The following is a 27,326-nucleotide window of genomic DNA, read 5'->3' as shown; positions in this document are numbered from 1 at the left end:
TTTGTCCGATTCACTTTTCCTCTCGTTGTTTTCAATGCCCTGTTTGCACAGATGGAGTTAGGTATAGGCCCCATGGGGTTGTAGTGCCAAGGAAAAACCAAAAAAAAACCGTCTAGGTTGGGGGTTTGTTTGCAAACTGGCAACACCTCTTAAAAGAACTTGCTAATTGCTAATTACCGAACAGATAATATCAGTATGACGGCCAGTATATAGGAAATATCTTTGCAAGTCAGCAGTTACAGCCTCAAAGATTCGCTCGTCGCCATGTTTGTAACAAGTTTTCACAAAAGCACAATAGGATAACGATAAGCGTAATACCTTATAGAACCGTGGGGGCACGCGGTAGCGTAGTTGAAGTTCTATGCTACAAGCCGGAAGGTCGCGGTTTCGATTCCCGATGAGGCTATCGGATTTTTCAGTTTACCTAATCCTTTCTAACCGCAATGTGGTCCAACAGTCGACTCAAGCCTCAAACAGAAATGGGTACCAGGAATCTCCCTGGGGGTAAAGGGCGGCTGGCGCACGAGGCTGACAACCTTATCGCCGTATATGAGCCGACTGTCTAGAGAAAATCTGGAAGCCTCGACGTCTCACAGCCCTATGGGCCTCCACGGCCTGTTACCTTACAGAACCGTCAGACTATGGAATAGAGAAATGAACTGTGAGTTTCGCTCTGAACTGGTTGTTGTTTTAACATATCATTTATATTCGACCATGATGTGTATGTACTGGCCATCTTGTAGTGCACTCAGTCTCACATGTCACTTCACTACATGTTTCGGCATCACTGTGCCATCCTCAGGTGTGTTATTTACGTTAAGTTATTTGCACTGTTCGCCATCAGGTGTCGTTTATAAAATTATTTAAAATGTATATTCTTCATTTACTATAATAAAATTTATATATATTAAAATTTGTTACGATTTATCATCTTATACGTCTTAATTCAAACTCGCCTACTATATCGTTCTTCCACTGTGGGAGTCGTTCTTCCTATTTTGTGTATACTGTGTCTTGTGATGGGTCCTTTTTTGGTTTCGTGCGTTGTATGATTTATATTGTTAAAAGCCCGTGAATGGTTAGCTTCAACTGCTTGGACTGATCTTCTGGGACGCCAAATAAATCCAAAGCAGAAAGATCAATGTTTGTGGGAGATGTATCTCGTGCGTAACATTGAAAGTGTTAAGGAAGATCACGTGGCTTGGAGGCATGTGATGCCAGGAGAACGGAATGGTGCAAATCGTTGCTGGGTGTGTGCAGACAGGTTCGTTTATTTCTGTTGCACTCGTTCTGTCTGACGTCATCCCCGAGTAACTAAACATAACCTATAATAGCCGGTCCATCATTTCATCTGTACCGGTCCAGCTGTATTCCTAAAAACACCAGGCAATAAAACGTTAGCTTTGTGGAACCTCTTGGCTTCTAATCTCGTCAGATGTTTTGTAGTTTTCCTTTGTCTTTTCTGTAGAAGATGGCCCCAGAATGTAACAGGGTTTGTATCTGGACTGGTTTACTGGCCACCCAGTTTGACGTTTTTCGTAGTTACCGTCGATCTCTAGGTTAATGCCGTGATAGTAAAAGTAAAGCTATCCCTGTAACAGGCCGTGAAGGCCTATAGGGTTGTGAGACGTTGAGGGTCCCACATTATCTAGACAATCGACTCAAAGATGGCGCTGAAGTTGTCAGCCTTACGCGCCGGCCGCGCTTTACTCCCCAGGAAAATTATTTATTTAATTCCCGGTACTCATTTCTGTTAGAGGATGAGTGAACCCCAGGGCCATAGTTCGGCCCGCGACCTTCCGACTTGCAGCATAGTGCCTTAACCACTACGCTACCGCGTGCCCCCCAATCCCGTGATAGTACTCTGAAATAGACCACGATCACTTCCTTCCGTTTCCTTAATTAGCTTGCAATAATAGTAGTCCGAGTTTGTTCAGTGATGGCCGCGCCATAGCTCAAGCGGCTAGTCGCTGGCTGCCCACCGCAGCGGTCCGGGTTCGATCTCGGGTCTAGTCAAGTGGGATTTGTGGCGGACAGAGTGGCGCTGGGGCGGGTTTTCTCCGAGTACTTCGGTTTCCCCTGCCAATCTTCATTGCACCAAATTCTCAATCATCATAATCACCCGGGGCAGGCTACAGTAGGCCAATCAGTGGCCGCCTGCCGAGTGGACCCAGCTGGACTCCACCCCCACTAAACGAATTGTTCAGTGATATTCAATATCTGCAGTTGATATAGTGCCGTTAAATAATTTTAAGAACCAATCAACTCATGGGAAAATAATGATATAATACCTTAATATAGGCCACAATCACTTCTACGCCCATTCCAAGTCATCAGTCATCGTCATATCCTGCGTTCAGTTGATATAGCGAGACGAATATACAGTACTCGTAGATGTTGCGCTGATAATTTTTTTCTGATAGCGGATTTCAGTGCTGATGCCAACTTGGCGTAGTCTTCTGTCAGAATTATCAGTCCCCAGCGAGATCCTTCGGGTAGCACACACCTCCAAGGAGCTGAAAAGAAAGACGTTCACACACTTTACAATTTAGAGATTTTTTAACTTACGTTCATTATTTCAAAAGGAAACACAGGCTTAAGGTATCACGACCACTTATCTGCCCCCCCCCAATAAATAACCTACGAAACTATGTACAAACATCGTGTTGCTGTAAGGCGTACCCCTTGTTTTCTGTTATGTCCTCAACTTCGGTAATACCAGCATGTTGGCCGTACTTCTGAGTCCAGGGTTTCGTGCGGTCAGCGTGGTTTCTTGAGGCATTATGCTACAAGCCGGAAGGTGGCCTGTTCGATTCCCAATCCATCCTTCCAGACGCATAAGGCTGACAACCTTACCGTCATCTGTGAGCCGATTGCCTAGAAAATGTGGGAGCCTCGATGTCTCACTACCGTACGGGTCTCTCACAGGGATAGCTTCACTTTCAATTGTACGTATAGTAAACTGAGAAGCAAATAACAGTGAGTTTATTATAGCAAACACGGTACATGTTTCGGTCTGACCATCGTCAGGTGTGGGGGGACGCGGTAGCGTAGTTAGTTGAGGCACCATGCTACAATGCAGAAGGTCGAGGGTTCGATTCCCGATGAGGTCACTGGATTTCTTAAATTTACCTAATCCTCCCAGCCGCACTATGTCTCTGGGGTCGACTCAGTCTCTAACAGAAATGAGTACCAGGAATATTCCTCGGGGTAAAGGGCGACTGGCACGTAAGGCTGACAACCTCACCGCCATCTGTGAGCCGAGTGTCTAGAAAATGAGGGGCCCTCGACTGCTTGTTACAGGGATAGCTCTACCTTGTTACCGTCATCAGGTGTGTATGAGAGAAACAATAAATATATTATTATGTTGCTAAATAATACGATCAAGACTGATTGACTTGTTGTGTCTGATTCAGTCGTTTATTATACACTAATCAATCCCACGTTTGTTGTGTGACGGCACAAAACCCTGCAATGTACTTCTGATGTTGCACCGTAACTGTCAGTGTTTGGTGTAAAGCCCAGAAATAGTGGGTGTATGTAGCCACCTGCTCACGCTGGTTCCTTGCTCACGGATTTTTCCACCCCGAAGATGGAGGCGATACGTTCCTCCGAAACGTCGGTTCAAACAAGATCTACGCGGCGCCACATCACAGATGACGACATTTTTCAACTGTTTATCTGTTCAACCACTCTGTCCAGAATTTCGTGCTTTGCTCTCACAAGTTCTTGCCCTTGGAAAGCCGAGTTTTCACTTCATGTCCTTGGATGTTTCTAAATTATAATTTGCCGCTGTGTTGTTATTCTGTGTTCCATACGGCTTAGTCGTCAGCAAACAAGATTTTTATTTGGGACCATATTACTGGTTCTCACTTCAGCCTGCCTTGCCGTGATGTCGTCGTTATGTAAACATGAAAAAGCATAGATGTCGGTCTGACTTCTAAATATATACGTATTATTAAAGGGCAGTTACTCTGCGGTCCCCTGTATTCAGGTCGTGTCCTCGCCTCCAGACGCTGTGATCAAGCCCTCTAGTTGTCTGCAGTTTCATTCGCATTGCTTTATGAGGTGCTTTGTATAACGTATGTTGCAGTCGGAAGTTCTCTGTTTCCAGAATCAGCCCTGATATACTGTGAAGACTGTCTCAGATATTCTATTAATTCGATGCTATAAAACTTTTGCATGTGTTTCATAGCATTTACTGAGTGGAATGTTGTCTTGCTAGTTGTTACAATCCCGACTGCTTGTTTTCTTGAATATTTGAATGACTGTAGCACGTCGAATTCCGACGGGGTGGATTTTTTTCAATTTACCTAATCCTTCCAGCCTCAGTATGGCCCTGGGGTCGACTCAGCCTCAAACAGAAATGAGTACCAGGAATCTTCCTGGGGTTAAAGGGCGGCCGACGCGTAAGGCTGACAGCCTCACCGCCATCTGTGAGCCGATTGTCTAGAGAAAATGTGGGAGCTTTGACTTCTCACAGCCCTGTGGGCCTCCACGGCCTGTTACAGGGATACTTTTACTTTACTGTAGCAAGTCTCCTTTATTCTGGCATATGATCAGATTTCCGATACGTATTTATTGTAGAAGTTAGAGCCGCTGCTGAGTAATGACTCTGCAAACAATGGCCGTTGCAACACAGGAATGACGTAATGCAACAGTAGAACTGTTGGAAGAGATGTTTCTATGTGGTCAGTACCGAGGCGTTACAAGGAGGACAAGTCTAGAGTTTAATTAGTTGTGAGACAGTCGCCAGCAAGTAAGGATTTAAGGAATCTACTACGTTGGAAGCCGTTACCAGGTGACAACCAGTGAAGATACAGCTGATTGAGAAGACTTAATGCGTGCTGTAGTGAATTCTAGAGTGTGTGAAATTAACGGTAGCGCTGTAGTTACTTGTAGTTACATTCTGTAAGTGTTCAATAAATCCAATTACCAGTCAAAACCTCGCCTGTAGTCACGCATACACGTGACATTAATAAATCCACGAATCTTATTAAGAAATGTAGGAGGACACGTGAATATTATCAGGGGCAGTGTTTTTTCTTGTTTTGGAGTTTTAAATCCGTAAGGAACTCTTGTATTGTAAGCTGGTCCATATTCAAGAGTACCAGCTTCTGGAATGTGACGCTGTACACGTATAGTCGAGCAGAAGTTCACCGGCGTTTCGGAGGAACGTGTGGACTCCATCTTCAGGGTCAAAGAGTAAACCAAACAAGAACCAGGCGACAAGCAGAGCGGACCATATTCTCATCAATTTGAGCTAAATCGTCGCTATCTGGTTTATCCAAAATTTTATGCAATATTGTTCCCGCTTTCTTACTTAATGGCGTATAATCCGGGGTTGTCTTTGCTTGTTATATTTACCTCTTTGATAAATTTATAGGTTTTATAGGATTTGAGGCTCTCACAGCGGTGGTTATGCAGAGTTCTCTCTTCTGGGATATAACGCGTGTAGTTCATTGAAAGTCAACGAACGTTTTGGAGGAACATGTCGCCTCCATCTTCAGGTTCGAAGAATAAGCCGAACAAGAAACAAGCGTGGAAGCAGATGGCAAGCAGAGCTCCCTGAAGATGGAGGCCACATGTTTATCTGAAACGTCGTTATACTTTCAACGGACTACACGGCGTTATATCCCCGAACACAAACTGTTTATTGGTTTTGTCCTGGTGGGCATATAAGGCTTGCGAGCAACTTCAGTTTTGGAGATATATTTTGGCCTACTTTGCACATTTCTTCTTTAGTCTCACTTCTGACCAGAGAAAGTATGTATGTGCCTGTATGTCTGTGCCTGTGTGTACTTTTCGATGTTTATTGATCTCGCTTAGAATCCAGAATCTCGAAATGAGGTAAGCTTCGGCAAGAAAATAATGACCGCCCTAAACGTTGCAGGGGAAAGTACAGTTTGTGAAGGTCTTCATTATGTAATTTCGCCCATTCTGTTGCTTCTCATCTTTTAGGTTCAGATGGGCCCAACTTTCTCGGAACCTTGCCCTGAAAACACCCCCAGTCTCCCGTCTTTCTTCAGTGCGATGTCTGTCTCACACTCATGTAAAATAACAAGTAAAAGTAGGGTAAAGCTGTCCCTGTAACAGGCCATGGAGGCCCATAGGGTTGTGAGACGTCGAGGCTCCCACATTATCTAGCCAGTCGGCTCACAGATGGCGGTAAGGTTGTCAGCCTTACGCGCCGGCCTCCCTTTACCTCCAGAAAGATTCCTGGTACTCATTTCTGTTAGCGGTTGAGTGGACCCCAGGGCCATAGTGCGGCTGGAAGGATTAGGTCAATTGAAAAAAAAATCCACCTCATCGGGACTCGAACCCGCGACCTTCCGGCTTTACCATAGTACCTCAACCAACTACGCTACCGCGTGCCCCCTCCCCCTAGAGATAAGTACAACTTAATGAAGCTTCCTGTATGATTGTCTCTGTCCGCTTGTCAATCTCTGTTCCGTCCTGACAGTGAGGATAAGCAAGCGAGCTACACTGCCTGTTACAGAATTCACTATCTGTGTGTTCATGTCTTGTAAACACTGTTGTGGAGCGTGTACATCCCTGATCTCAACCAAGGCTGTCTGTACTTTCTCAGCGACTTGGCAACGTAAATTCACGGTCGGAGTTCATTGCCCGATATTTGTAGCCCTGTAATGATGCGTCACGGGTATAACGGGTTTAAAAACGTGTTCAATTTAGTGCACATGTGTTAACTTATATAGAGTTCTGCGTCTGTGCACATGATATTCGTGGGACAGCTGTTCTCTCGAGGTTAGACGACAGAAAGAGTGGAAGCTGTAATATAGTTCGGATTGCACTGGGAAATGCAGTGTGAATGCATCCTTTGTAGTAGAGAATCCATCTTCATTTGTTGCTGATGTAAATCTCTTGTTGACAAAGCTAATTAAATGCGTGGTATTGGCGTTGTTGCTTTGTGTAGTGTTCTGTTAACACCATACTGCGAAGACACGATTCAAATAAAGTAGGTTTTAATGTATCTAGGTGTACACGTATAGAAATATATATTTAATTAAAGCGCGGTAGCGTAGTTTGTTGAGGCACTATGCTACTAGCCGGAAGGTCGCGGAATCGAATCCCGATGAGGTGGATTTTTTTCAATTGACCTAATCCTTCCAGCCGCACTATGGCCCTGGGGTCGACTCAGCCTTTAACAGAAATGAGTACCAGGAATATTCCTGGGGGTAAAGGACGGCCGGCGCATAGGGCTGAAAACCTTGCCGCCATCTATGAACCAATTGTCCAGAAAATGTGGGAATCTCAACATTTCACTTCCCCATGGGCCTCCACGGCCTGTTACAGGGAAACCTTTACTTTTTTTTATATATATAATGACTGTGTTTAAATCAGATTTGTTTTATTCTTGCAATGTGGTGCTTTATTGCAACACAATTTTAACGTATAAATGAAACAAATTGTATGCGATTATATTTAATTTTCTTTCACTGTGTAGACCTATTTCCGATGGCATTGGCCGCCCGGTCTAAGGCATGAACTGTCTTCGCCTGTTCAAACAATGGAATAATGGGTTCGAATCCCACTTGAGATATGGTTGCATGTGTGCGTTTATTCTATGTGTAGGTAGCTGTCTTACCGCCTGTGTGGTCTACTGGTCAGAGTTCCTGGCTACAGATCCAGAGGTCCGGGTTCTATTCCCGGCGCTACCAGATTTTCTGAGAAGCAGTGGGTCTGGAACAGGGTCCACTCAGCCTCGTGAGGATAATTGAGGAGCTCTTTCAAGGAAATAGTGGCTCCGGTCTAGAAAATCGAGATTAACGGCCGTGGGGATCCGTTGCGCTGACCACGTGACACCCTCTATCCGCTAAAGTCTACACTAACTTCGCCGACAAGCTGCGCTCGCTCGGTCGGTATAGTTTGCTTGCGAACTCAAGCCACGGAGTTTTTATACAAATTACAAAACCAAATCAACTGGCACCAAATTCTCCGACAAGCGGCGGTCGCTCGGTCGGTATAGTTCGCTTGTGGACTCAAGCCACGGAGATGGAGTTTGTTTTGTTTGTAGGTAGCGGCCTTGCGACATGCCGATCCCACATCTAAGGAGTTCTACTGGCTGCGTAAAAGATCTAGAAACTGAAAAAGCTGAAAAGGTCCAACAGAGGGCTGTAGAGCCATACATAGAATTACTGAATAATGAAAGCTTAAAATTGATTACTTTTTTAATTGATTATAGGCGAATAGTCTTGATTTTTCGTCAATCTCAGTAAGCATCAACTAATAGTGAATTTTTGTGTGAATTTAATGTTCTTATTGCGTGAAGAGTGCATCGTAGTTTCGGTTATTCGGTTTATTTAAAACAAAGCAGCTCCAGAACTGCAAGATGTTACTTCCATTCCTCATATTAGCTGCATATTAGCTGAAAAGAATTGGTGCTATCGCGTCGATTTCCGTCCTTCTACGGGACACCCGTAGTGTTCCGCTGTTTACTTTCAGTTTTGTTTATCTCCATTGCGGCTACATACTTGGCACGCTAACCACTGCACAACATTTCTGGAAAATTTCCAGAACATTAATATTAATCTGTTCCTTGTTTGTTTTAACGTAATCTTTGTTTGTGTTGCTGCAGCTCACAGGCTTTCGGAATCCACTAAACTGTTGAGCAGTTGTTCACCGGCTAACGCATTTGTCAAATGCAAAGGATTATTCTGTGTTCCGTGTTTAACTCGTGTAGTTTTTTTTTTCTGTAAGCCCCTTGCGCGAATATACTAATTAATGTGATTATATTCTGGGGCCCACCCAGCCTCTTATCCAGTGGCTACCAGAGGTAAAGAGGCCGAGGTCAAAAATGAAGCTATACCTCCACTCCTCCATACGTCTTCATGGCATGGTGCGTAGTTAATTAAGCACAGGGACAACATTACCTTTTTATTCAGTTAAATTTTGTAAGATCTGCAATTTTCACCGCAGCTAAAATTAATAGATCCTCCTCGGGCTATCAGCCGTTTCAATAGGTTAAATATTACCGGGAACTATCTCTGTACCCTTCATTAGTATCTGAAGTGACACTGAATCCAGATCATCCCATCCAGATACCAATGCCACATCAGATCCCGATTGTGGGACAGAGTTCCCGAAACGTCGGTCATATTTAACCAACTGAAACGGCTAATAGCCCCAGAAGATTTTGCTTACATTTTCTACCACACGACACTATACATAGAATCTGACATATAATGACGTGATGCTGTATCCAAAACATCTTTGAGGACGCGTCATCTTCAGGTAGTGACGTGATCGTTGCGTCATCATTCGGAAATTGCTCCAGCGTGCTGGCAACCAAAATCGTCATACTGAACACGCATGAACTTTTCCATCGTGAGATTACCAACTAAAGATACCTAACATGTTTTGAAAATGTGGCACAGTTCAGATATTTGGGGGCGACAGTAACAAATCAAAACCTGATTCGGGAATATATAAAACTATAATTTGCCTGTGGTTCTGTACCGGTGTGAAACTTGATTTCTGACTATATTACATTTAAGCATCCTGTTGCACTATACACTTCTGTATGTAATAATACAAATGCCGTCGTGAATGCAACAATTTATTTGGTTGTAGATCTTTGTCTTTGCTTCCTCTACACTACATGTTTCGGTCGCAACCGGCCATCATCAGGTGTATTTTTCACTACGTAGCTGTCACACTGCACACAGTCTAAAATCTAAAACACCAGCCTGTTAGTTTTGTTTAAAATCTCGCCAACATAACGCTCGTCAATTTGATTTTAGAATTCTAATTTAAAATTTTTATAACTTTTAAAATTCAAAATTTAAAGTTTTAAATCAAAGGGATACCTGCTCTGTGTCCACATGTGCTGCAGCGGCTGTTTCTTATTTTCAGCACCGTTCACGTATTGTTCTGTGCAGGCTCCCTGTGTGTGTGTGTGTGTGTGTGTGTGTGTGTGTGTGTGTGTGCGCGTGTGCGTGTGCGTGTGTCGCTGCTCATCTTTAATACGCGTAGTGTAGAGGAAGAAAAGACAAAGATCTACAACCAAATAAATTGTTGCATTCACGACGGCATTTGTATTATTACATATAGAAATGATTTCTGATATTAAAAGGGGATCCTAGACTGAGGGTGTTTGAGAACAGGGTGCTGAGGGGAATACTTGGAAAGAAGAGAGATGAAGTGACTGGAGATTGGAGAAAACTGCATACTGAGGAGCTTCATAACTTGTACTCTTCTCCAAGTATAATTAGAATGTTCAAGTCTGGGGGGGGGGTGAGATTGGCAGGACATATAACACGAATAGAGTTGAAGATGAATGCATATAGGATATTGGTGGGTAAGCCAGAAGGAAACAGACCACTAGGAAGACCAAGACGTAGGTGAGTGGACAGTGTTAAAATGGATCTTAGAGAGGTGGGATGGTATGGTGTGGAATGGATTGATCTAGCTCAGGATAGGGACCAGTGGAAGGCTCTTGTGAACACGGTAATGAACCTTAGGTTCCATAAATTGCGGGGAAGTTCTTGAGTAGCTGCACAATTGGCGGCCTCTCAAGAAGGGCTCAGATCCATGAAGTTAGAGATCACCAACATAAAGTATGATGTACCCGCAAAGATGCTTTTGACAGAGTATGCCCACAGGTACAAAAGTAGGTAGGCTGCATCACTGGCCTTCACTTGCAACGTCCAAAAATTCCCTTCCCTGCTGGGAAAGCTGGCTAGAACTATATATAGGAAAACAGGGCGGAAGTCCACAGGTCCGGTGAGTACACTTCTTGGAAATTCCAAATATTTCTACCAAGTCATTTAACAGAAAATTTGCGTGGGTACCTTGTTGCCAGAATTCCATTTGTCTATTGATCGCAAAGAATGTGCAGGAAGGATATTTGGCAGGTTCGTACTAGGAACAGATAGGTACAGAGGCTGTCATCTGTACAGACTGATACAAGAAAGGCAGTCATTTTAATTTTGCACTAACATAGAAATATTAACTTAGGCCTTTATACGGAACCATAGCATGAAATTAAAGAAGACTGGTAAGCTGGAAGGTACATTGGTGGCCAAGTTCATGAGGGTTGATCATGTGTAAATTAACACGATTTCGCGAGTTCCGTAAAGATGTTGCCGACAATGGCAGATGGCCTACTTTACAGGGTTTTCTGTGCTTAAGATCAGTTTTAATATTATCCGCCATGTATCAGTACCCCAAGTGTATTTTCCATTGGTGTTTAACGATAGAAATTGTATACGTACATCTTTCTTCCTAATGCATGGAACATGGCAGTCCAGTTTATCCTTTATTTAATAACTCTATACAAATTACGAAGACCGCCTATGTGGTCTAGTGGTCAGAGTTCCTGACTACAGATCCAGTGTCCCGGGTTCGATTCCCGGCGCTACCAGATTTTCTGGGAAGTAGTGAATCTGGAACAGGGTTCACAGCCTCGTGAGGATAATTGAGGAAGTATTTCAAGGAAATAGCGGCTCTGATCTAGAGAACCGAAATTAACGGCCGTGGGGATTCGTAGCTCTGACCACGCGACACCCTCTATCCGCTAAAGTCGGCACTAACTTCGCCGACAAGCTGCGGTCGCTCGGTCGGTATAGTTCGCTTGCGAACTGAAGCCACGGAGGTTTTTTTTTATACGAATTTCAAAACCAAATCAATTCTGTTGTGTTATTTTAACTGAGAGTGTCGAGAAGGAGCATAAATGAATAATTATGTAACTTAGTTATGCATTTCGATACATAAGTCCCATTGGTACAGATCATTTACTGTTTCATTTGTCATGCATAACCGCAGAGTTTCACTTTCGTGTAAACGTTATACGTAATAGATATGATTTTACACAAAATTCAGTACGTTTGAAACCAACAAACTTCTTAATGTACATTTCACGCAACTGCTCTGTTGTTTTGCATTTTCAAAAAGGACTCAAAGGATGTAATTTTTCTCTGTTGCCATAAGAAAACGTCGGAAGTGTCACTGCTATCGCTTTCACCTGAAAAAAAAAGTCATACATCCGCCATGAAGCACAAATCTATAGTAACCGCTAGTGGCACAATATTCATACCAAGTTTAATGAAACTCACTTCTGGAGGGTTGAGAGCATAGGCACACAGTCATGGTGGTAGTAGTATTGTAGGTATTATAAGTAGTATTATAGGTATATAGGTAGTATTGTAGTATTATAGGTCAGTGATCAGACATCGTCTGTCGCTCGTAACGTTACCGCATGTGGCTGTCCGCGTGGTGCTTGGGTATCGTGAGAACTGGCAACCGTTGTGAGTGGTGTACCGGGCAACAGTTCATGATAACCGGCCGTCTAGAGTCAACATTCTCCGGACACGTTCACTTGCCAAGGCGTTTAACTGCCGGTATACAGGATGAGCAGAAATGATCTTTACAGTTTTATACATTTATTTTGGAGCAGTGAGGCGAGAGGAAATTAAGAGAAGATCGAAATTGGGTAATGCTTGCTACCATTCAGTCCAGAACCTTTTGTCTTTTTGTCTGCTGTCCAAAACCATAAAAATTAGAATATACAAAACCATAACTTTGCCTGTGGTTCTGTGTGGGTGTGAAACTTGGTCTCTGACATTAAGGGAGGAACATAGACTGAGGGTGTTTGAGAACAGGGTACTGAAGAGAATATTTGGACCGAAGAGGGATGAAGTGACAGGAGGCTGGAGAAAACTGCATAATGAGGAGCTACATAACTTGTACTCTTCTCCAGGTATAATTAGAATGATCAAGTCAAGGAGGATGAGGTGGGACGGGCATGTAGCACGAATGGGGGAGAAAAGGAATGCATATAGGATATTGGTGGGAAAGCCAGAAGGAAATGGACCACTGGAAAGACCAAGGCGCAGGTGGGTGGACAATATTAAAATGGATCTTAGAGAGATGGGATGGCATGGATTGGATTGATCTAGCTTAGGATAGGGACCAGTGGAGGGCTCTTGTGAACACGGTGATGAACCTTCGGGTTCCATAAAATGCTGGGAAATTCTTGGGTAGCTGCAGATTTGGCTTCTCAAGAAGGGCTCAGCTCGATAAGTAAGTAAGTAAGTAAGTAAGTAAGAGGCAAGACACGACATGCGAACATTCAGACAGTAAACTTAGCTGTCGGAGTTGGGATAGCCCAGTCGGTAGCGCGATTAGGCTATGCACTCGACTACCGGGGTTCCATTCTCCGTAAGGGCAGTATATTTTATCTTCTTCGTGTAGTCTAGACCGTGTCTGTGGCCCACCCAGCCCTTTGTCCATTGGTTACCAAGGTTTCTTTCCCCGAGGGAAAGCGGCAGGGGCGTGAAGGTGGCTAGTAAATTCCATCTAGTGCCGAGGTTAAGAATGGTGGAGCCATACCTCAACTCCCCCATGTGCCATCATGGTGTAATGCTTAAATATATAATTAAGCACAGAGGTAACTATGTCGTTTATTACAAGTGTCAGACTTTATGTTACCACGTGATGTTCGATACGTGTTAACTCTGTATATGTTTGGTAGGTATTCCAGCTCTTGCACTGCCCCTGGCTGCATGTGGTCGCTGTGATTCAAAACACTTGTAGTTCTGTCGAATGCCTGGAAGTTCGGATGTACAGTATTATGTTGTACAGAACTATTAAGCTTATTTTGGACTCTATCCATCGTCTGGTATGAAGACAAAAAGACCACAACGTTTCGGAGACTGGAGCTGTCTCCGTCCTCAGGTGGATGGGGCAGGATAAACCTACTCAGTTTGGCCCGTTAGAAAGAGCTAGTCTCAATCACTGGACCAGGTCCAGACCAACCCCCTGGACTTAAAACACTTGACAGTCGATTCTCTTTAGAGGTGTTTGGAACTTTTCTTTCCTTACCTGAACCAAACCGCTGAATTCTGGTCTCCTACACAAGAAATCTTCTCTCGATCCTATAGCCACGGTTGATTCTTAGTCTAATGCTCTGGTCGCTTTACATTCGGTAAATGTTAAGTTCGAGTCTCGGCTTGGAGACCAGCAATCCTTCAATCTTTCATCGTTATACTCTGTCCCTCCAGTCAAATGCAAAGATGTAACCTTAAAATACGTCATAGCAACTTTCTTTCACACCATTTTCAGTTCATTTTTCATTCTAATTTCATTCGATACTGTATAAAATAAATCAAACCACTTTGTCGATTGAAGACGTGATATTGGTGTAACACTGACGTGAATTTGCGTTTGAGATGTACTGGAGAATCTCGGACAGGTTAGACATGCTGGTTATCCTGGTATGTGTTTACTTATTTCACTCGGTCTCTGGAGACTATAGCATGGATAGTGGTCTAGTGGTCAGAGTTCCTGGCTACAGATCCAGAGGTCCCGGTTTCTATTCCCGGCGCCACCACATTTTCTGAGAAGTAGTGGGTCTAGAACGGCGTCCACTCAGCCTTGTGAGGATAACTGAGGAGCTGTCTCAAGGAAATAGCGGGTTCGGTCTAGAAAACCGAGATTAACGGCCGTGGGGATTCGTTGCGCTGACCACGTGAGACCCTCTATCAGCTAAAGTTGGCACCAACCTCACCGACAAGCGGCGGTCGCTCGGTCGATATAGTTCTCTTGCGGACTGAAACCACGGATGTTTTTTTTTTTGTTTCCTCTCATTTCCCGCCACGAAATCTGAAATTCCCACCGACCGGCAAACTTGCATATGCAACCCATACTATCTCTATGCCCGATAAGTTGCCTGTGCTCCAGGCATAGCGTTAAATGTGTAAGTTCCAAGGCTCAGTATAGTATTTGGCTCGAATTTCATCAATGCCGACTTGACTTGGCATGGTCTTCCGCAGACCTTCAAGGAAAGACTGTGGCAGGACATTGGATAAGCCAGGACAGCATCTCCCACAGCCAACCTACTATTTGACGCTATATAACCTCTTCGGTTGGGAAAGTGTCGTTAAATTACTCAACAAACAACACAGATTTGTGTTGCACTATCAAAGCTATGTGTTCTGTGTGTGCCGGGTTTTCACTTTCATAAATTACAGAGCTACAGGGAATTACAACTGATACATCAAAGAACATGCCTAATACAACAAGTACAGACATGAAGACTTCTGCCTCGCGGGATATAACGCCATCTAGTCTGTAATATCAGCTGACATTTGCTTGGCCTCTTGTTTGCCTTACACTTCGGCCCTGAAGATAGAGGTGACATGTTCATCTGAAATACTGGGTGAACTTTAGTAGACTATATGATGTTTTATCCCAGAAAACAGAATTATTCATAACCAGCACTGCTGAGAGAACCTCAGATCCCACAATTACAGGCAAGTTGATAGTGTGAAACTTCACGGTTATATCTGAGAAGCTGAACGCATTCTGATCCTGTACTAGTGGAAGTAGGCTTCTGAATGGATCACTAAATTGCAAAACTATGAATTTACCTCCGAACTTCTTATTGTTAACATGAATTTTCAGAACACCCCCAGATATACTGTGAAATGCAGATGCTACTAGCTGCTTTCTTGGCTGCAACTTTCACTCAGCAAGATTTCATTTTATATGTTGTGCTAATTATTTTCACTTGTTATGTCATTTGGTGTTTCAGAACAGCGAGCGGAAACACCGGACAGAAGTGTTTGTACTCGTTGTAACAGAGGAGCTGGCCGAGTGGGAGGATGCCAAGAGCATGGGTAGAGTATGAGTATTGGAAATCATAAAACTACTTAAAATGTCAACATTATATAACATCTGAAATCACTGAGGATGAATAGTCAGAAGAGAAATTTAAGTTAAGAGATGTGGATGGCCAACATCTGTACAACAGAGTAACTCTATCAGTTACTCTTAAAACATTAGAGTCTGTGAATACTATGTTATTAGATGGGTATTATACTCAGGTTTTCGGTGTAATTGAAGTACATAGTGGGTGTTCGCAAACTAAGAGCTGAGAAAGATGTGACTTAAGAAAGGTTAAGTAGCAGGAAGGTGAACAAAATTATATATTACAGTTCTTCAGGAATTGTAATAATCACATCATTTTGGTGGGGGTCACTAAATGGAGGAGGGTGAGATTGACAGAGCATGCAGCACCACATGGGGAGATTATAAATTAATACAAAATTGTATTTGAGATTACTGGAGGGAAGAGATCACTTGGGAGACATGGATGTAGATTGATATAAAATATATATTAAGGAAGTCGGTTGTGAGAGTGTGGACTGAATTGAACTAACATTCACATAGGGTCCAGTGGTACCGTATGGTATCATGAACACTGTTGATAAAATACGATAAATGATATGAACTCCGTCCCAAATGCAAACAATATATTATATGCCCTTGATCTTGCTCTCCTTTACACTACATGTTTCGGCCTCAAATGGCCATCATCAGGTGTATACACTCACGTTGCTGTTACACTTCACTTAGTTTAAAATTTAACATTTAAAAACACATTGTTCCTTTCGTTGTTATTATCAACATCTACTTCGTTGATATCTGTCTGGTTTATAGATTATTTTTGTTACACACGTTAGCAATTATAAAATCTCTAGTTCTAATTTTAAAATCCTTTAAAATTTTTCTCAAGTTTTAAAATTTAAAATTGTCAGGGTTACTCGCCCTATTTCTATAGTGCTGTAGTGGCTAGTTCTTGTTTCCAGCACTGTACAGGTGTTATTTTGTGTAGTCTCCCTGTGTGCGTGCCGCTGCTGTTCTTTACTACTAAGTGCTAACATGTGTAACAAAAATAATCTATAAACCAGACAGATATCAACGAAGTAGATGTTGATAATAACAACGAAAGGAACAATGTGTTTTTAAATGTTAAATTTTAAACTAACAGCAACGTGAGTGTATACACCTGATGATGGCCGTTTGAGGCAGAAACGTGTAGTGAAAGGAGAGAAAGATCAAGGACATATAATATATTGTTTGCATTTGGGACGGAGTTCATATGATTTATCGTATAGGGTGCAACAGGATGCTTAAATATAATACTGCTGATAAACTTATGGTTTTTATAAAAATCAGGAAATTTCTTAGCCATCTGTGCAACAGTAATCTTTTCAAGAAATAACCTTATTAGACATCAGAACTAGGAGAAGGTGAGTAGTTATTTTCTGATTCTGGACACTGCTGTACTCCCAGGAAAATATCCTGGGAACCAGTTGTGTAGAAGGCTGATTGGGTTCTGGAATGGGTGTGAGCATGGTGAAGAAATTAATTCTGCTTCTACCAGAAGCAGACCTTAGCTGATCATATACTGACTGACCTTTGCACACCACAAGCTGATTATATCAGATTAAAGCATTTGGATTAAAACTGCCACAGCCAGCGAGATTGGCTTGCTGTTTATCACTTAGTACGGTATTTCCTCCAGTAAATGGTGTCAGTATGGTATATCAACATGTAGAGAAAAGAACAGGCTTTCATATCATCCACACGTATGATCATTTGAAGGTATAACTCTTGTAATGAGTGGTGGTGTGCCCTCAGGAACACTATTCCATCTATTTGGTGGATGAGTCCACTTGGTCAAACACTGAGCAGAGAGATGAAGTAAGTTGGTCTGTTGCCTGGCTTTGTGTGGAGCCGATCGTCTGGCAATACTGACAGGTGCCCCAACTTTACTACAGCTTCCTCTCATAAGTGACGTATGCTGTAATTGTTTGTGCAAGATCTAATCTGAGGAAGTGTTGTCAGTTTCTCTGAAGAACTATGTTTACCCCTAAGCACGCTTGGAATTTCCAGCATTTAGTTATATGGAGGGCTTGGCAGTCATAAAATTGACAAAAGCCATACCATCTGGGCAGTACAGCATTTTAAAGCTGCTCAGTTACAATCCACACTCCAAAATGTCTACAATGACAAGGCAATAAGTGTGTTAACCATCTGTTATGAAAGAGTATTTTGTGTGTTAGTAACAATATTAGCTTCACTGGTATAGTTGAGTTCTGGATCTGTGATATAAAATGCAGCTTTTATTACTGGTTCTTCATAACATCTCCTAAAATGAAATCATAGATGTAATATTGGGATAGGAATAATTCATTTCATATTCACACTCTTTCCAAATGTGTATTTATTTCTCTGACTTAGTGTCATTGTACTTTTATTAGGATACAAATTTATCACTGACTGAGCTAATGAAGTGCAGATATATTACATACACTACATAACCTCACATCTTCAAATTTTGACAAATATGTACAACATCAGAATGTGTCTCAAGTGCAAGCAGATTATAATGAAGTATATATTTTGAATATCGTAGCATTCCCTGTACAGTGTCCTGCTTTTGAAATATTTAAGAAAGTATCATCAGAGCTTCATATAAAGTAGGAGTTATAGTGGACCAACATGAACCAAAATGAAATTCATCCAACAAATATTTTTCAGATTTTATGAATGTCTGCTATTTAGGACATGAGACATACAGAGAGATGAGACCTTATTGTGGTTTTTTTGTGTGTGTGAATGTTGTCAGGTCGTAAGCGCAAATGGTTTACTGTAGAAGATGCCCTGGAGCAGCTCTCTCTACACAAGCCAGTCCAACTGGCATATCTGCAGTCTCTGCTCACCTGTCGGAATGAAAAGGTCACCTGAATAGCTCCGGACATCCTGAGTGTGTGTTTGCTTGCATGTGTGTAGCTTGTGCTTGAGTCTACAGTCCAAGAGTATGAATGGTCATCACAACATGACCTGTCACAAAAAGTTCAGTTAATGGGAATTGGATTGTTTGCAGAACTATTCTGTTAAATTCATTGGTATAATATTTAATCTTTGACTATTATATATACAAACCTTCCATCCACATTAACCCTCTAATTGCCATATACAGTGCTACTGGCTCTGTGAAAATCAAGTAACTTACACAAGATCTCCACCTAATAGAGGAAGCAAAAAATATTTAAAATGGAATATTTTGCATAGTGTTGCCATCTGTTAACAGATACACAAAATTAATGCAACAGAAAACCTGCCTGTAAAAATCAACCTGTCTTGATCATGGCACACAATTAGAACACGTTTCCATATACAGATCGGATCAATTTCAGGAAAATGTAAACCTATACTTTCCTGTTCCACTAACTGTATCAGCTTTTAAAGGAAATTCTTTTCTGATCAGTAACTTTTCTCATGATGTTCAAATTTACAAACATTTTCAAAAGCTGTTTACCAAATTCATATGCTTGGACACAATGTGTAGGGATATAACATGTAAAAACAATTGTGATTCAAATTTTGTACCATAACTGCTGGACACAGTTTAGACTTTTATTGATTGTATGAACATTGGCGTTTAATTGTGAAATGCAAATCAGATCAAAACTAGACCAAACGAGTTTTGCCTCACCATCATATAGAACACCTGTGGATGAGATTTTGTAAGTCCAATGTGACGGTTTAATGTAATAAAGGTTACATCACCTTCAGTCTGCATTCATTCTTAACTTGTAATCATCATAACATTTTACCAATATTTATGTTGATGAAGAACTAATATAGTTGGAGCTAATAAAAATAAATTAGTTCCCAACCTTAAGAAGTTTTAACAACAAACAAACAATATTAGTAATTTTTTGTTTTATTGCTTCCCATTTTCAAAATAATACTCATTAAAGTAGAGATGAAACAAGTTCATTGATGCACAAGAATATGAGTGAATGTTTCTGTTACTACTCTGTGTGTGTGTGTGTGTGTGTGTGAGCATGTATGTGTGTTGTGAGCAGTGTGCGTGACAATATCTTAGTTCAAACCATACAAGCTACTGTAATTCTTTTGCCCCACCCATTTCCTTTTGTTTCCTTATTTTTAATTTCTTACCCTGTTCTTATTCTGTGCTATGACAAACAGAATTGTATTATTCCACAAGAAGAAAACAATGAAATGCAAATAATTCCAGTTGTACAATGATGAATTTGCAACATGAAATGCAGAGAACCCTGGAATAAATATTCTAAACCAAATGTATCAAACTTGTAAAGATATCTTATATTTATTTGTAAGAGGCAGCAATAGAAGATCTTGGCTTTTAAGGTTTAAAGTAAGAGACTTTTATATTGTTTTGTTAATGTGTTTAGATCTGACTGGGATGTCATCAGACTGCTCCTGCAGTTAATCCCATGTTTTTTTTTTCTTCTTTTCTTTTGCAACTGTACTGAAATACCATTTAAGTTAGTGAGATTTTATTGCTTGTTGCCTGAACTGTTCACTGTTGATATTGCATTGTGAGAAGCATCTACAAATTGTGACATAAATTACAAGAACAAATGCTAAACTCTTTGCCACATTAGAAATTTCCAGCTGTGCGATAAAGTGACATTGAATATTTCTGACCGTCAATCTGAATGTGTTTTGCTGTGGACTGTACTGTAGGATAAGCAAAAACTACTCCTCCTGTACATATGGAAAGTAACCCAGGTCAAATATTTCAGTGTCATAAGGCAGAACCATTAAGCTTGAAATCAAGGAGATCCAAATTTGACCCCTAGCTTTGATAATAAATTTTGTTCACTTAAAATTAGTACTAACTTTTATTTTTAAAACCCGTGTTTAATTTGTCATTCATTAAGCTTAGATATGCCTCTTCAAAATGTAATTTCTGAAAAACACGTGTTTGACCCAGTAAAAAAATATACTGTTTTCTCTACAGACTGCTCATGCATCTCTGATATTGGGAAGTGAGGCTTTCTTTTCCCCTTTTGTTTTATGTTGACCATTACTTTGTAGAGAACACTGTTTTCAGAGTGGATGCATGAGATGCCAGTGTTGAATAATACTATAATTCTTCTTCAGACCTGTAATCTTGCTGTTTTAGCAGAGTTTATGATACTTCTGCAGTGTACAGTAAAACAAAATACTGTTGTGATAAAGTGCAAAGTAATTAAGTCCATCCTGACAACTGTAATTGTGACATGTTTTACATTCTTTTCCTGATGAATATTATCATTTGTGCTTGCTTGACTTACTCTTTGACTCTGAAGATGGAGGCAGTTTGTTTCTCCGAAATGTTAGTAAACTTCTGCCAGACTACATAATGCCAACATCCCAACAAATAAGTACTCTTAGTCACTGTTCTGAGAATCTCAGATCTCTGTCCTCTTCATTGCTGCAGGATGGTGGAAATCTATGGTGAGCTGAGAAAGAACACAATTTCTAACAAAGGCTTTACTTCTGTCTTTTATGCAGTAGTAATGCCTACAGTTAAGTCTGCTGCGGATAACTCATTTTCATGATTTTTCTGTGGATCATTACTATGCATGCAGAGAAGATGATCGTTTTCTCTGTTTCATGTTCGTGAAATTCCAGTGCCCATGTGAAATTGCTGAGAATAAAAATTGGTTCTCCTTTTTTATATTTAGTCATATTGTTAATGGGAATGCATAGCACAGCAGTATCGTTTTTAATGTTTTCCATGCAGGTTAGCCAGAACAAGTTCTTTTGTATGTTCCCCTGGTAACATATTTTCCAGTTGTGAAAGGCTACAAATAGCTTGCATGGTCTGTAGAGATCTGGTTTGTAACAAGATATCTCTGGTGTAGCATGTTAAGGATTAATAAACAACACAGCTTTAGCCAACCTTTTTATCAGATGAACTGTAACTTCATTTGCCTCATTATGTCAACAATCAAGCATTTGTAAGACCATATAACTTTTTATAATTACAAACTCTTAGTTTTGATCGGATGTACTTTCTTTCCTTTATCTCAGTCTGCTGCTTGAAAATTTTGTTTCAAGAATATTTTAAGATAACAGTAATTAAGTTATTGTACTTCTTTTGGCTTATTTTGGACTTCATCCATCGTCTGGTATGTAAAAGACAAAAAACCACGACGTTTCGGAGACTGGATCTGTCTCTGTCTTCAGGTGGATAGGGAAGGATAAACCTGCTCAGTTGGGCCCGTTAGAAAGAGCTGGTCTCAATGACTGGACTTTGTCTTTTTGTCTTTTACATACCAGACGATGGATGAAGTCCAAAATAAGCCAAAAGAAGTACAGTATACACCATCATCAGAATCCTTTCAAGCCAATTAAGTTATTGCTGAAAATTTTTTTAATTGTTGCATTGCAGGCAGATTAATTCAAATATGATAATTAAAATAAATCTGGATACATAATAAAATTGTTTATGTAAGTTCATAAAGACCTGTTTAATTTCATCGGAATTGGAAGAGCTGCTTGAGAATGTAGTTGCCTATATGCTACATGAAGTGGTTTGTAATGGTACAGGAAGTAAGAAAAGCATCTTTCTTCATAGACTGATATCTGAAGGCTACAGTTTCACTTCCCACAAGTAAAAATGATGGTGAAATTTGTGATGATAGCAGTATATAAAGCTTATTGCAGTAAGTACAGAGTTTGAACATAGTTTGGTTTACAGTTTTGCTAACCAAATGTCAGACTTCAAAGGTGATTTTATGGTGGCTGTATATTGTAAGGTTCTGATGCATATAATGGAAATTATTAATACTGTGTCAGTATAGTTAGAATTTTACATTAGAAATGTTTTCAAACTCTGTGAAATACTGTATCTTGTTTCACCAACAGCACACATTTCCAGTTGTAAATGCACATTATATTTAAAATTATTTTCCCAGTTTTTAACATGATCAGAATGGCAAATACATATGTGTAGACACTGGAATGCCTACTGAACACCTAAGGTTGTTTTCAGTTTATGAGCATCATCATTGATCCACAAAACAGGTTAGTACAGTAGTAACTTTTCTAACTTTTGGCTTGTATTTGAGAGGCACTGGTTTAAATCTTAGCTGAGAGGGTTTCTTCCCCCCCCCCTCTCCTCAGTGTCTAGACAAATATAGTACCTTGAAATAGGCACATCTACCACCTCCAAAATCCTTTCCTATTCACCGTTCATCATTAATTGTCCATGACATGTACAATATATAACCTCAGCATCATTAAGCAACGTGAGAATCAATGACACTGGTTCTGCAAGTAACAGTGAAAGGAAGTGCAAGTTTATTTTTCTTGTATGTTGGTAGCAGCTCATGGAAGTTCATTTGCAGTAGTGCCAGATAAGATAATTCATACTCATGACAACATGCCGTCTGCAGCTGAAGCTACTGCATTCGCCTGCCACTTGAAATGCCATTTTTAGCTCTTAATTACCCAGATGTTGGTTTCCATATTGTAGATTAGTGAATGCTATAGAGAAGGGTTCGCGTATCCAGATAAATGATCACATATGGTGCCAAAGAAAAGCTGTAAATCTGCCTATAATTTGTGCTCTCCACTGGATAAAAAGTGCTGTCATCTACCTTAAAGGTGAAGGCAACAAGCTCTGTGAAGTGTTGATACTCGTCTGCCGAAGTACAAGGCATCACATCCCAGAAGACAGTGATTTTCATAATCACAGTCATAAGAACTTGAATCTTCACCTGACATTAGGACAATTATATCAAGAAACCTAAACCTCTAAGGAAGTGACTACTTTAGAGACATAGGTGTGAACAGAACAGTATTAAAATGGGCTTTGTAGAAAATGCGTGTGAAGGGAATGCCTAGTTCAAAATACGGTTTTATGGTAAATTATGAAAATGGTGTTGAACTTTCATATTCCTTAAAAGGAACATGTTGGTCTCTTGGGCTGTTACAAAATAAGGTAAATTTAATTTGTCATAGAAGAACTTACACATGAACCTGAAAGTGTGTTATTACTGAATCCTTATGTTTTCATGTTGAGGTCTACAGGAACTCAGTTTAATATTCAGTGGAGCATAATATAAGAGAATCTGAATGAGTAAGATTTGGTAATTTTCAAGGACGTATGTCACCCACTACAAAAGCGAAATTCTCTTGTCTGCTGAGGTGATCACATATATAAAATTATCAACCTCATCTTCATATTTCATACTGAGTAGAAACTGCATCCACATAATGTGTTGAAATTACCTGATACTGCTTTCATTGACTTTGGTTTGTTTAAGAAAGTAGTGAATCAGCATCATCTTGATCCTTGTCCAGAATCAGAGCTGCTGCTGCTGCTTCTAGTGCTCTCCAAATATTACCCCAAAATTGCATTTTAAATTATAGGCCTGTCCTGTCACATATACACTTAATTCTGTCAGCAGATTATTTTTCTGCTAATGTAATTAGTCTTTGGGTATAATAGCATGAAATATAAGAAGTTAGTAACTTGTAAGATTTGAGGCTTTCACGGCGGTGACTATGAAGAAAGCNTGCAGAATTCTTATATTTTTTCTTCTACCCTGAAGATGGAGGCGATACGTTCCTCCGAAACGTCGGTTAACACCACATATACACGGTGCCAAATCCCAGAAGACTGCTTTTTTCAAGTTAGTAACTTCATTACTTGAAATACTGTACATCAGTATCATCCTATGTTCTTATGAATCAATATACACACAATCTTGTGTTTAATTATTACAATTTATATTCCATTCCTGGTATCAGTAACTGCATGCCTACAATATGTGTATTCTACCGATTCTGCTATCATTTGCTTTAGTTGTTAATATTGGCCAATATATTGGAAAGTTTCATTATTGAACATAAATTTAAAAGTGTGTAAAATTGCAGAATTACAAAATATTTTGTTTTGCACTAATCACCATTATGGTACCTGGTTCACATGTCCTAGATATTAATTCTGGGGCATTTCTCCTGTGTCTTGAACTTTGTGCATTGTCTGACGTTGACATGAAATGTGAGACATGGGTAGAATGGCTGGAGAACTAATACCTAGACATTTTATAGATATATATACACATACACACATGTATATATGCACTCACATATGTGCTGCTGAAGTAGCAGCTTCTAGCTTTAACATACTGATACACCTACATGAAGTTCACAGTAAAGATGAAAACTGGATTATTTTTAAATTTTTCAAAATGGTAGTTACTATTAAAGCATAAATTCTCCATTTATAATGCCAGAGGTAGTATTATGGTGAGTCATTATATACCAAGCAATGAAGAGTGTGTGCCAGATGAAGAGAAAGGTTGAAACACTTTTTTTAATTAATGGTCACTCCTTTCAGTGTTGAGAAAATATTAATGTTAACAGAAACATGTATGCATCTCTTTACAATGCTTGTATTTTTAAAATAAAGAATAATAAAGCCAACTAACTTTTCATTGAAAATGCAAGCTACAGATCACATGCTATATTCCTTCACATTTATTACACATATTCATATTGTTCTGACTTGCAATTGAATTATCATGTTGAGAAAATTGTAATGGAAATATTCTGTAACCCAGGCTACTTCTTAAGGCATTAGTTTTGTGTTAATTTTGTCTTCCGTTTCTTTGATTTGTAGTTATAATTTGATGAATTTAGCAGCTTTCACTTGATCTTCACATATCTTTAACTGGAGTGATTTTAATTCAGTTATTAACAGTAATGTACTTCAAGCATACATATGAAGTAAGAGCAAAGTCTAGATGCTACGGACTGAAGAAACTAATAATGTGTTAAGCAATTCCATACTATATGTTACTATTGAAATGGACATCTGTAAATGGTTGTCGCTCGAAAACATACTTGATGCAAATGAAACAGTCTGGAAGAAACCTCAAATATGCTCAATACTCAGAATTTAATTATTTTGTGTGTAGTAGTCGGTATAGCAACTGGCTACTGGGTGGATGACCAAGGAGATCAGATTCTGAGTCCTGGTAGGGTCAAGAATTTTCTCCTCTTCACGTAGTCCAGACCAGTTCTGGGATCGACCCAACCTTCCTATCCAATGGTTACCACAGGCTCTTTCCCTGGGGCCTAAAGCAGCCAGGGCGTGAAGCTGACCCTTGGAAACTGAGGTGGATGTTAATAAAGCTTGAGAAACTATTACAGAGAATATAAAAATGTCTGCCAAAGAGAGTCTAGGTTATTATGAATCGAAGAAGCATAAGCCATGCTTCGATGAAGGATGCTCAAAATTATTAGATCAAAGAAAGCAAGCCAAATTGCAATGGTTACAGGATCCAAGCGAGTTAAATGGGGATAATCTGAGCAATATAAGACATGAAACCAGCAGGTATTTCAGGAACAAAAAGAGGGAATATCTGAAAGAAAAAATTGGTGAGCTTGTAATGAACAGTAAGAACAAGAATATTAGAGACCTGTATAGAGGAATAAATGACTTAGGACGGGTTACCAGCCTAGCAGTAACTTAGTGAAGGATGAGAATTGTGATCTGTTTGCAGATTCCCACAACATTTTGAATAGGTGGAGGAACTACTTCTATCAGTTATTGAATGTACATAGGGTCAATGATGTTATGAAGACAGAAATCCATACAGTTGAGCCGTTAATACCTGATCCTAGCCCTTTTGAGTTTGACAGTGCTATTGCAAAATTGAAACAGCATAAATTGTCAGGTAGTGATCAAATTCTGGCAAAACTTATTCAAGCAGGAGGCGAAATATTACGTTCTAAGATCTACAATCTAATTACTTCTATTTGGCATAAGGAAAAATTGCCTGATCAGTAGAAGGAGTCTATTATTGTACCAGTGCACAAGAAGGGTGATAAGACTGACTGTAGTAATTATCGGGGGATATCACTGCTATCAACTTCATATAAAATTTTGTCCAATATTCTTCTTTCAAGGTTAAGCCCATATATATATGAAATTATTGGGGATCATCATTGTGGGTTTCAACATAAAAGATCAACTACAGATCAGATCTTTTGCATTTGTCAGATCATCATCATCAGTAATCTGTCAAGACGACAGGTCCACAGTCTCTTCCAAAACAATTCCTCCATTTAATGCGATCTAGAGCTTTCTCCTTCAAATGACAGTATCCTCTTCTGTCCCCAAGGTCATCCAGCATCTTCTTACGTCTTCTTCCTCGTCTTCTTGTCACTTCTATCCGCCCCTCTATCTTTCCTTCGATAACTTCTTTTAGAAGGCAGTTTCTGCGTAAAACATGACCAATCCAATTAGCCTTCCGTTTTCTTATTTCGTGTAGGATATTCCTCTGCTCACTGACTCTAATTAACACTTCTTCATTTCTCACATAATCGGTCCAACTGATCTTCTCCATCCTTCTCCAACACCACATTTCGAAACTTTCCAGATGTTTCTGATCTACTGCCCTAAGTGTCCATGTTTCAGCCCCATACAGAGCTATGCTCCAAATGTAGCATTTCACTAGTTTCTTCCTCAAATTTAAGTCCAATTTGCTGGTAAAAAGATTCTTCTTCTTGCTAAATGCAGCTTTTGCCATGGCAATCCTAGATGTATTTTCACAAGTACACCTTCCATCATCTGTTAACAAGCTACCCAAATATTTAAAACATTTCACATTCTCTAGTTGTTTTTGGTCTATCTTTAGTGTGACTGGGGTTGGTTGTCTCGAAATTTTCATTACTTT

General features: G+C 40.2%; 1 protein-coding gene across 1 annotated transcript in view; it reads left to right on the top strand.

Annotated features, from left to right (window-relative positions):
- The window catches only part of LOC111869101 (diphosphoinositol polyphosphate phosphohydrolase 1), a 62,658-nt gene extending 41,024 nt beyond the window's left edge, over positions 1-21,634 (top strand). Inside the window, exons 3-4 of the mRNA XM_023860325.2 lie at positions 15,554-15,638; positions 18,437-21,634. Of these exons, the coding sequence (XP_023716093.1) occupies positions 15,554-15,638; positions 18,437-18,555 (204 nt within the window). The 3' untranslated portion in view covers positions 18,556-21,634. The remainder of the gene's footprint in view (positions 1-15,553; positions 15,639-18,436) is intronic.
- Positions 21,635-27,326: the final 5,692 nt, after the last annotated feature.

Source organism: Cryptotermes secundus, unplaced genomic scaffold (assembly GCF_002891405.2).
Source record: "Cryptotermes secundus unplaced genomic scaffold, Csec_1.0 scaffold546, whole genome shotgun sequence".
Classification (NCBI taxonomy): Eukaryota; Metazoa; Arthropoda; class Insecta; order Blattodea; family Kalotermitidae; genus Cryptotermes; species Cryptotermes secundus.
Note: the sequence above shows the minus strand (reverse complement) of the source record. Positions and strands in the feature narration are given on the sequence as shown.